Source organism: Diceros bicornis, chromosome 22 (assembly GCF_020826845.1).
Source record: "Diceros bicornis minor isolate mBicDic1 chromosome 22, mDicBic1.mat.cur, whole genome shotgun sequence".
NCBI lineage: Eukaryota > Metazoa > Chordata > Mammalia > Perissodactyla > Rhinocerotidae > Diceros > Diceros bicornis.
Genome location: NC_080761.1, coordinates 45,483,551 through 45,495,628, shown reverse-complemented (window position 1 = coordinate 45,495,628; position 12,078 = coordinate 45,483,551). Strand labels below are relative to the sequence as shown.

General features: G+C 37.2%; 1 protein-coding gene across 1 annotated transcript; it reads right to left on the bottom strand.

Annotated features, from left to right (window-relative positions):
* Window positions 1–11,215: 11,215 nt before the first annotated feature.
* Window positions 11,216–11,558, bottom strand: LOC131420129 (large ribosomal subunit protein eL42-like). The gene has a single exon (XM_058565906.1). It carries the CDS (start codon window positions 11,556–11,558, stop codon window positions 11,274–11,276), a length of 285 nt encoding a protein of 94 aa, XP_058421889.1. The 3' UTR covers window positions 11,216–11,273.
* Between the last annotated feature and the right edge of the window lie 520 nt (window positions 11,559–12,078).

Sequence of the window (12,078 nt, the reverse complement as noted above, 5' to 3'; positions counted from 1 at the left end):
TCAATATGGACCCATGGATGTTTATTTTATACTTTGGATTATAATCCAATACTCCTTTATTTTGTTGCTTAAATTGTTCCAGCTTTGGCCATTGGGAGCTTCTTCACTTGGCTTCTGTGTCCCTTTGACTTACTCTTCTTTTCCTTATATATATATATATATTTTTTTTTTTTTTCCTGTACTTCCTTACTTTCTGGCACTACCGAATGCTCCAGGCTTATCTTGTATATTTTGTATATTTCCTATTTGTGCCCTAGAATCAGCCATTTTCCCAAGGATCCCTGGTTCCTTTTATTGGAGAACGGTAGTAGAAATCAAGATCTGGGTGCTGGGTGTGCTTGTTGCTGCTGGAATGTCGTTGCGGCTAGGCTTCCTCAGCTGACGGATAAAGGAAATCTATATGTACACACTAATCGGTATAGATACACATATTTATGAATGTTTTTGTATGTAACCATCTGTATCAATATTGAGCTAAAAATGACTTCATTTTGATGCTCCCAACTCTAATCCATTACAACATGGATCATTCTAGCTTTATTCTCTTGTAGAGTCTTTGGAATTTTCGACATAGACAATCATGTCAAATAACAACAGTTTCATTTCTTCCTTTCTTTTTTTTTTCTTTTTTTGAGGAAGATTGGCCCTGAGCTAACATCTGTTGCCAATCTTCCTCCTTTTTTTCCTTTTTTTTCTCCCCAAAGCCCCAGTAGATAGTTGTATGTCATAGTTGTACATCCTTCTAGTTCCTTGATGTGGGACGCCACCTCAGCATGGCTTGATGAGCGGTGAGTAGGTCTGTGCCCCAGATGTGAACTGGCAAACTCTGGCCCACTGAAGTGGAGCACGTGAACTTAGCTGCTATGCAACCGGGCTGGCCCTTCTTCCTTTCTAATGTGTATAACATTTACATATTTTTCTTATTAAATTGCACTAGCTAGAACTTCCATTAAGATATTGAGGGGCTGGCCCCATGGCCTAGTGGTTAAGTTCGGTGTGCTCCACTTCGGCGGCCTGGGTTCAGTTCCTGGGTGTGGACCTACAACACTTGTTGGTGGCCATGCTGTGGTGGAAACCCACATACAAAATAAATGAAGATTGGCACAGATGTTAGCTCAGGGTGAATCTTCCTCAAGCAAAAAGAGGAAGATTGGCAACAGATGTTAGCTCAGGGTGAATCTTCTTCAGCAAAAAATATATATATATATATATATATAAAAAATTATATTGAATAGGAGTGGTGAGAGAGGACATCTGTGCCTAGTCCTTAATCTTAGGGAGGAAGCACCCAGTCTCTCACCATTAAGTATGATGCAAAATGTAGGTTTTTGTCAAGTTGAGAAAATTCTCTTCTATTATCCCGAGTTTTCTGACAGGGTGTTTTTTAAAATCATGAATGATGTTAGATTTTGTCAAATACTTTTTTAGTGTCAATTGATATGATCAGATGATTTTTTTTTCAGCCTTTTGATGTGATGTATTATGTTGATTAATTTTTGAATGTTGTGTCATCCTTGCATACCTGGAATGAATTCCACTTGGTTGTAGTGTTCAATTCTTTTTAAAACGTTATTGGATACAATTTGCTAATATTTTATCGAGGATTTTGTGTCTCAAGTTATGGGAGTTATTGTTTTCTTTATTATAATGTTTTCATATGGTTTGTTATTATGTCAATGTTGGCCTTATAGAATGAGTTAGGAATCCTTTCTTCTACTTTTACTTTCTGTAAGAGATTGTGGAGAATCAGCATTATTTCTTCCTTAAATGTTTTGTAGAATTCACCAGTAAAACCATTTGGGCTTGGTACTTTTCTTTTTGGAAGTTTATTAATTATTGATACAATTTCTTTGATGCATTGGGGTTTTTTCAAGTTATTTATTTACCTATGTGTGAGTTTTAGAGTTTGTGTCTTTCAAGGAATTAGTCCATTTCATCTAAGTTACCCAATTTGTGGGCACAGAGTTGTTCATAGTATTCCTTTATTATCGTTTTAATGTCCATGAGATCAAGAGTGATAAACATTCTTTTCTTTCTGACATTGTTAATTTGTGTCTTCTCTCTTTTCTCTTAGCAGTTTTACTGAACTTTTCAAAGAATCAGCTTTTGGTTTTATAGATTTTTCTCTATTGTTTGCTTGTTTTAAGTTTCATTGATTTCTGCTCTAATTTTTTTTTTTTTTTTTTTTTTTTTTTTGTGAGGAGATCAGCCCTGAGCTAACATCCGCCAATCCTCCTCCTTTTTTGCTGAGGAAGACGGCCCTGGGCTAACATCGGTGCCTATCTTCCTCCACTTTATATGGGACGCCGCCACAGCATGGCTTACCAAGCAGTGACGCCACAGCATGGCTTACCAAGCAGTGCATCGGTGCGCGCCCGGGATCCGAACCAGCGAACCCCGGGCCACCGCAGCGGAGAGCGCGCACTTAACCGCTTGCGCCACCGGGCCGGCCCGATTTCTGCTCTAATTTTTATTATGTTTTCCTGCTTGCTTTATGCTTAAATTACTCTAGTTTTCTGTTATTAATTTCTAGTGTAATTTCTTTGTGATCTGAGAACATATTTTATATGGTTTCTATTCTTCTATTTTTGCTAAAGTGTTTTATGGTCCAGAATGTGGTCTATACTGGTGAACATGATGAGCTGGAGAAGAAGGTGTACTCTGCTGTTGTTGGATGGAGTACTGTATATATGTCAATTAGAGCAAGTCAATTGATAGTAATATTAAGGTCAACTATATCCTTACTGATATTATGCCTGCTTGATCTATGTAATGACAGAAGTGTGTTGAAGTCTCTAACTATAGTAGTGGCGTTATCTATTTCTCCTGGTAGTTCTATTGATTTTTTCCTCACATGTTTTAATGCTTTCTTGTTAGATGCATATAGGTTTAGGACTGTTATGTCATCTTAGAGAATTGATCACTGTATCATTATGTAATGCCTCTTTTTATCCCTGATAATCTTCCTTTTTCTGAATGTAGATTTGCCAGAAATTGGTATACCTACTCCAGCTTTTTTGGATTAGTGTTAGCATGGTATGTATTTCTCAATCTCTTTACTTTTAACTTATCAGGATCTTTATATTTAATGTGGGTTTCTTGTAGGCAACATACGGTTGGGTCTTGTGTTCTTGTATCCACTTTGATAATCTCTATTTTTAATTGATATATTTAGGCCATTCACATTTAAAGTGATTATGATATAGCTGCATTAATATCTGCTGTGTTTGTATCTAACTTCTATTCATTACTCTTGTCATTTATATCTTTTTTCCCTTTACTTTCTGTTTTCTCTGGTCTTAACTGAGCATTTTATATGATTCCATTTTATCTCCTCTTGGCATTGCCATTATACTTCTTTTTAAATTGTTTGTTACTCTTGGGGCTGGCCAGGTGGTGCAAGTGGTTATATGTGCACACTCTGCTGCGGTGGCCCGGGGTTCGCTGGTTCGGATCCCAGGCGCGCACTGACGCACCACTTGGCATGCCATGCTGTGGCAGCACCCCATATAAAGTGGAGGAAGATGGGCACAGATGTTAGCCCAGGGCCAGGCTTCCTCAGCAAAAAGAAGAGGATTGGCAGGTGTTAGCTCAGGGCCGATTCTTCTCACACACACACACACAAAAATTGTTTGTTACCCTAGAGTTTACATATACATTTTTAACAATCTAATTCCATCTTCAAATAGTACTATACTACTTAACATGTAGTACAAGTACTTTATAACAGAGTATTCTCAACTCATCCCTTACATTATTTGCAATATTGTCAATTATTTCACTTAGCCATATGCTACAGTCATCCAATACATTGTTACTATTATGACTTTAAACAGTTATCTTTCAGATCATTTAAGAATAAGAAAAGTAAAATTATTTATTTCATCTCTCATTCTCTTCTTGTCTTTCAGTAGAGCCAAGTTTCTGACTTGTATCATTTTCCTTCTGCATGAAAACCTTCTTTTTGGATTTCAGGGCAAGTCTGTTGATGATGAATTCCCTCAATTTTTGCTTGTTCAGGAAATTTTTTATTTCTCCTTCCTTTGGAAAGAATAATTTCATTTGATATATGCTAGGCTGGTGGTTTTTTTCTTTCAACACTTTAAATATTTCACTCCATTCTCTTCTTCATCGTATGATTTCTGATGAGAAGTCCACTGTCATTCTTATATTTGCACCTCTATTGGTAAGCAGTTTTTAAGATTTTCTCATTGTTTTTGGTTTTCTGCAGTTTTAATATCATATGCCTAGCTGTGTATGGGGAGAGGTAGTTTGTAATTATTTTGCTTTGTGTCGAGCTTCCTGTACCTGTGGTTTGTTATCTGTCTTCAGTTTTGCAAATACTTGGAAAGTTCTCCATTCTCTTTCTTCTTGTTCTAATCTTCTGATGATGTGTATGTTACATCTTTTAAAATCATCCCACAGTTCCTGCATGTTACATTCTGTTTTAAAAATTCTTTGTTCTCTTTGCATTTCCATTTGTAATTTCTTTTGACCTACCTACAAAGTCACTTATTCTTATTCACTTATTGATAAGTTTATCAAATGCACTCTTCATTTCTGGTACACTTGTTTTGGATTTCTAGAATTTCCTTTTGATTCTTTCTTGGATTTTTCCACATTTCTTGCTTACATTACCCATGTGTTCTTGCACGTTGTCTACTGTCTCCAGTAGTCTTTAACATATGAATCGTAGTTATTTTAAATTCCCTCTCTGATAATCCCTAAATCTGTGCCATATTTAGTTCTGGTTCTGCTGATTGCTTTGCTTCTTCAGACTGTTTTTTCTCTTGATTTCTTGTAGTTTTTGTGGTTATTGAGAGCCAGATGTGTTTTATCAGGTAATAGGAACTGAAGTATATAGATATTTAAAACGAGGACTTTTGTAAGCTGGCTAGAGTTTTGGTTGTGTTTAATGTTTGCTCTAGCTGTAGATGCTAGAGGTTTCAAATTTCTCTAGTGTCTGTGTTTTTGCCTCCCTGTTTGACTTTGGGATTCCCTAATCACTCCTCCTTACAGAATCTGTGTCTTGCTGTTCTTTGAGCTGCAACCTTTTGTTACTCTACTGGAGCCCTCTTGGTCTGGTGGTGTGTTATGGGGGCGGGGGGGGGGCACATTCTATTATCCTTTGATTAAATCTCTGTTTTACACAACTTGTGTCTTGGGCTGTGACTTTCACAGTGTTTTTCCAATGGTATAGCTTTTCCCCAATCCTTCGCCTTCTACTCCTTTTCCTGGTTGCAGTGTTCCCAATCTATTTCCTTGAGGCCTGGACCCCTGTTCACTATGTTTTCATCTTCCTAGGTGAGACAGGAAGGCTAGAGGAGGCTGGAGTGGGAGGAATGCCTGTCTCCAGCAGGGAAAAAGGGTCTGGAAAATATTTTTCTCCTGGAGTGCAGGACTTTATTATGGAAAAATCTCTGGCCATATTTCACAATGATTGCTCTTTCCCTCCCCTGTGCCAGAGCCATGAGGGGATCTTTCTCAGATCTTTGCTATGAGAACCTGGTGAGTTTCTCAGTAGTAAAACCCGTAAAAATATGTCCTCCAACCTCCAAGACTGCAGCCTTTAGGGGTTTCTCACTCTCTAGCTAGTTCCCCCTCAGCCTCCAGCAATTCATCAAAACTACCATTTAAGTATTCCCACCAGTTTGTGCTCCAGTGGGTTTCTGCCCCAGATAAAAGGATCTTGCCTGTGTTTCTCTGGATCAATCTGTTTCTTCAGCTTTCAGCCTCACAATTTGCCCTGCAACCTCATTTCTCTGATGGTTCCAAGAAAAGTAATTTCTGGTTTCTCCAGGTTTTACTTGTTGAAAGGGAAGGAATGGTGACTTTTAAGCTCTTTACATTGTTGGAGTTGAAACTGGAAATCCAAGGAGACAATTTTCATGTCGCTGGAGCATAGGATGTACGAATAAGGTAAGGGAGGCAAGGCTGGAAAAATAGATGTGGTCACACTTCTCCAAGGGCTTTGTGCCAGGCTAAAAGTCTGGACTATGTGCTACAGGCTAGAAATATGCAACCATGGAAGAGTTTTAGCTGGGTAGTAACACAGCCAGAAGGATCACACTGGTGGCAGAATGGGACTGGAGACTGGAGGCACAGACATGATCTGGTCAGACTTGTGCAATTGCATCACACATACTTGTCCCACTTAGATACCTTAGGTGCATTTAATGCTATTGTTGAGTGGCTATTTTAACAGGGCACATGTCATTGTTTACTTTAATTGAACTGGAAAGAAAGCTTTTTGTGTTGTCTTGTTCCACACTGCTTTCCCAATGAACTGGGCACAGCACATACTTAAATAGCAATTGAACTGAGTGAACCGGATCATTCAGGAGTTTTAATGCAATTTCAGCCCAAGCTATCTCCAGCAGCTATGTTGTTAGAAATATAGGTTAGAGGTGAATTTATGTTATTTTCTAAAAGCCTTACAACATCATGTTAATTTAATACTTTTGAGTGAAAAGGAAGCAAAAAGGGATAATCCGTGTCCTGCTGCTTTTTCAGGGATTATTATTTGCAAAGCTACTAGAAAAATTTATAGCACCATATATATTTATATTGTTAAAGTAACACACATGATTTCATACACACGTATCAACAGTTTTAATATAGTGGTACATCTTATCAGCAAATCCCAGGAAATGATTGCATCAAATGCAAGTGGACTTGACTCAACAAGCAACAAGCTGGCACCGTCAATGAGTCAGGTACTGTGCTAGGTACCATGGATAAAAATTTGAATATCATAGACCTGCCTTTAACAACTCAAAACCTAGCGAGTTAGGCAGACATGCCGTTATCTGTAATATCAATCTGATTATAATAAAGGAGGAAATAATAACAAGATGATAAAAGAAATGTAAAGCATTCCTTAGAGTTTTTACTATGTAGCCAAGACTTATGCTAAGCATTTTGTATATGTGATCACAGTCAGTATTTACAGCAACTCTAATATATTGATATCATTATGCCTACTTTGTAGATGAGAAATGTGAGGCTTAGAGACCTTAGTGTTTTATCCAAGGTCATAGTGAACAGAGGAACCAGGATTGGGAATGAGGTCTTTCTGGCTCCAAAGCTTTCATTTCCATCTGTTCACTCTACATTAAGGTATAGGAACACAGAAAGTGTGATTAATTCTATCTGGATGAGTCAAGAAAAGCTTCACAGAGAAGGTGGCATTTAAACTAGGTTTTGACAGAGGAGTTGGATCGTGCCAGGATGAAAATGGAGAAAGGAGCATATAAGACAGAAGAAAGAGCAAGAGAAAAAGTAGGGAAGGGTTCAGGATTGGTGAAACGTGCAGTATGGCAGGAACGTGCCACATGGATGGGATCTGTGGGTAAAGAGGCCTGACCTGGATGGGGCTGAAAGTAAAAGAAGATGAAGGGCATTTGCTGCTATGCTACAGCATGAATTATGAACCATGAAGGGATTTTGGAACACAAGAGTTAGTGACCTGATCAAATCTGAGTTTTGCAAGGTTACGCTGGAGGCGTGTGGAAGATGAAGTGCAGGGAAGCGAGCCTGGAGGCAGGGAGATCATTTTGAAAGCTGTTATGAAATACAGGGAAAAGAAGTTAAAGGCCTAATTCTTAATACTAAGTCAAAAAATTTTTATACGCTGGATCAGAGTATTTTAAGTTTCTTTATAAGAAGAAACTTTCATTCCCCTGATATTTCTAACAAGTCAAGCACTCAAGTATAAGTTGAAATGGTTTCAATGCCTGGGTTACAGTAAGAGTTAATCCCAGGCTCAGTGTTCTGAATTCTAGAGAGAAGTCCTCCTGTTTTTTCTGGATTCTACACAGAAAGAAAAACAAAAACAAAACAATGTTCCAGCCTAGTCATGCCCAGGGTATTTATTAGTTAACCTTCATTTATTATTTTAAAGAATAATTATTCAGTTCCAACAATGTGCTAGGCATTCCTTTATTCAAGGAAATTTATTGAGCACCCACTGGTTATCAAACACTGTGGTAGGTGTTAGAGATGGAGTGGTGAATGCTACAGCTATGGAGTCTACTTCCAGAGGGTTTATTATCTAACATATGTGGGGTGTGGTAGGAAAGTGCCCCAACTTTGAGAAAAAGCATGCCAAAGTTTGAAAGGAACACAGGGCTAAAATCTCCTTTTGATGAGATTCTTTCCAGAGCTGATCTAATTCTGCATGCATACCTCACTCGTTCCCTGCTCTTTTGTGTCCAAACCACTGCTTTCTTCTGGCTTACTGTTTTCTTCAGGTTTTTCTCAGATGTGGCAAGTTTTGGGCCCATTACTTTGCCATGTATCTCATACCTTGCTCCAAGTTGCTCAGGCTATTAACTATCATGAACTGACAGACCTGGTCAAAGCATCCTCTTGTAAACAGGAAACTCCCTCTCCTCCCTCAATGTAGACTCCTGGTTCTTGGTATTAGACATTTGATCTCGATGATCTTCTTCAGACTCATACTGCTTTTCTTAAACACTGGAGCTTAGGATCCTGAACTTTGAAAGTTAAAATATTCCTGCTAATCATAATATCTTTTACATCTATTTTTGTGAAAACTTAAATGGATTCTATTTACCTAAAATTTTGCAATCCTAAAATGTGTTTAGAAAGAGTGGTTGATAAAGCCCATATTTTGTGGCAGAAGAAGCCCAAACAATTCTCATATGTTTAATCCATGTCTTTGAAGTTCTTTTACAAAGCATGGACACATTTCTTTGTTAGTGATAGAGCTAGAAAGGATCTGAAAACAAGATGTAACCTGGAGCTGAGGTGAGAAGTATTGCCCAAATCCAGACATTCGCTAGTGAGTATCAGTGGAATATGTCACAGAACTGGTCATAAGGGGCTTCTTCATTTTTGGAGAGGGTAGTGATGGAACTGGATAGGGGACAGGGGCTGAGAAAATGGATAAGCTGATTCTGTGTCACAGGAAAGAACAGATCCCTCAGCCAAGCCTTCTTTTAATTGGCAACTAGTCTGCTTGGGATTGGAGCAGCTTCTCATCAAGTGAAGGCAGACCATATAGGTGGGCCATCTGCTCCTTTTCCTTAGTGATGGCACTTGTTCAGTTCTTACCTTTAGAACCTGCTCCTCTTGATGAGATAAACAATATGTTTGAAGTACCAGAGATGCTGTGCAGCTTAACAGAGAAATGATGTTTTATGAAATGTCATCCTGTGCAGCCATCTGCAGAGAATCACATTTGACCATCCTTGGGGACTTTTCCATTTATCCCAGAGTTCTGATTCCATCCATTGAAAACTGTCAATTTTTTCTTGGTTTAAAGATAACATATTCTACTACCCCTTTTCTTAGATGGAGACAGGTTTTTCCATTATCTAGTGATTCATGGAGAAAAGTCAGAGTTACTAGAGATGAATTATTTAATGGGAATATGATATAAAAAACGATAATACCTCACACCCTAACAAGATTTAGTTGTAAACCTGTTTCCTGCCTCCTGTAAACTAATTCTTCGGAACTATGAACTACCCCACATCAAGATTAGCTAGAAATTGAGTCAGTATAAATAAATAAGTCATAAAAGAATTGTACTTATATTAGTCTTTAACGCATAATTTAAACCATTTTAAAATTTAAGTTTATTCAAAATGATGTAATGAGACAAAGACAGTATTTAATACTGATAATAAATACATGATGTCATAATCCATTTCTTTATATATTTATTTTTAAATCAGATATTTTGTCACATAACCACAATACTATTATTATACCTAACAAAATTAACTATAATTCCCTAGTAACTTAGAATACCCAGTCCATGTTAAAATTTCTTCAGTGGTATCAAAAATATGTTTTTAGAGTTGATTTTCTCAAATAAGATCTACTCATTACATATGGTTGCTATATTTCTTAAGCATCTTCTTAAATATTAGTTTAGAATAGTCTTTCTTTTTTTTCTCACATGCCATTGACTTGTTGAAGAAGTTAGCCCAGTTGTCTTGTAGAATCACCTATATTCTTGATTTGCTTCCTGTGGCATAATTTTACTTGCTCCTGCATGTTCTACATTATTGAAGAATAAACTTATATAGATATAAAGGCATGATTAGATCACACTAATTTTTTTCTAAGCCTCATAGGTGATACTGTGTATTTCAAATTCACATCCGGAGGCATATAATATTCAGTTTTCTAATGTTTGGTAATGCTGAGTGATTATTGATGACCTCAAATTTTCTCCTAATAGTTTTAGTGTTCATTCATGACAATTGTTCAAAAACATTTTTTCATTAGACCTTGCAAAATGGTGAGTTTCTAGTTCTAATATTCCTCATGCATTTGTTAGCTGTAATTATTCTGTATAGAAAAATTGCCACTCATCCACTAATTCAAAAGAGTATGATCTATGGTGGATTTGGTTTCAACCTTTTCCCAAAGAACTTTCTTCTTCCTTTTAGTGGGAAATGGGAATTAGAGATCAAAATCTAGGTTCTAGATGCTCATTGTCCCTGATTTGCCACCGCTTCCAGGTCTTTTTAGTGGACAGAACTAGTCAATATGCATTTTCAGAACGAGAGTTGAAATAAATTTACATTAATATTTCTAATTCAATTTTAAGGTGTAGAGTTGTTTACCTCTTGGACTTTTTTCTCTCAAACCAAAAATCCTTAACACAATTACTTACTTTATCCTACAACATATCTATAATAGTTTAAAAATAGAAATACTAATGTTAGTACTAAAATTAAGTCTACAGAATATAGTTTATCTCCATTTCCCTAATTATGAATGAGAAATGACCATTGTTTACACACACACACACACAAACACACACATACAGATGCATCCTAATTTCTTCTTCTGTGCCCTCTCTTTATATCACATGCAAATTTTTATATTAGGTACTTGATCATTTTCTTCTCAATTATGAGCAGTGCTTTAAATATTAGAGATATAAAAACTCTGAAGGTTGGAAATATTTTTCTCAGTTTATCATTTATTTACTTATTTTTGGTGAGAAAGATTGTCCCTGAGCTGACATTTGTGGCAATCTTCCTCTATTTTATATGTGAGACACCACCACAGCATGGCTTGATGAGTGGTGTGTAGGTTTGTGCCCGGGATCCAAACCTGCAAACCCCAGGCCGCCGAAGTGGAATGTGCGAACTTAACCATTACGCCACAGGGCTGGCCCCTCATTTATTATTTTTTGAAGTGAATATAACCTCAAGATTTGATTGTCTTCATAATAAAACAAAATATAAAGCTTAGAACTGGATCACTTGGCCCTTTTTCTTCTTATCTCATCCCAGTTCAAAATGTTTGCATCTCTCGATAGCCAGCATTCTCATGGATATGCAGTTGGGCTCAACACATCCAAGCCTCAGAACAATCTTCTTTGTAGTTTTAGCCATTTTCCAGAAAATTGACTTGGTCTGCCCACCATAACCACTCTGCTCCCTGTCATAACACCTCTTTTCCTGGGCGTGCAGAGAATCCTTGCCTTTCTTGTACTGTGTCACTTTGTGGGGTTGGTGCTTGCCACACTTCTTACAGAAAGCCCTGTAGGTTTTAGGAACATTGACCATGTTTATGGAAGTGCTATCAGCTCAGAAAGAAAGCTCACTTACGTTTTTACTCTCTATAAAGTATTTTATAATGAAAAATTTTGTTTTTAATTTTTATGTAGCCAAATTCATCAAGTTGTTCCTGTATTGCTTCTAAATTTTTAATCAGAGGAAAATGTTATCTACCTCTGGCTTATAAAGGAACTTGTCCATGTTTTTACCTACTAGGTATGTGGTTTTTAATTTTGATCTACTTGATATTCATACAGGTGTATAGTATGAAGAACATATTGTTCTATCTTTTTCCATATGGCTCCTAAGTTGGCAAAATGCTGTTTATTAAAAAATCTATTTTAGACCTCCACTTCTGGATGAAATGGACTAGCTCATATCTTGATAAGACAAAAGAGAAATAGTAGAATAACAATAATAATACAAAATGAGTCATCTGCAGGTGTTACTGGGCTACCACGTCCTCAGGACTCAAGGGGCCCAGTTACTGGAGAGCAGGGAAAAGCATTGAGATGAACCAAATATCCGC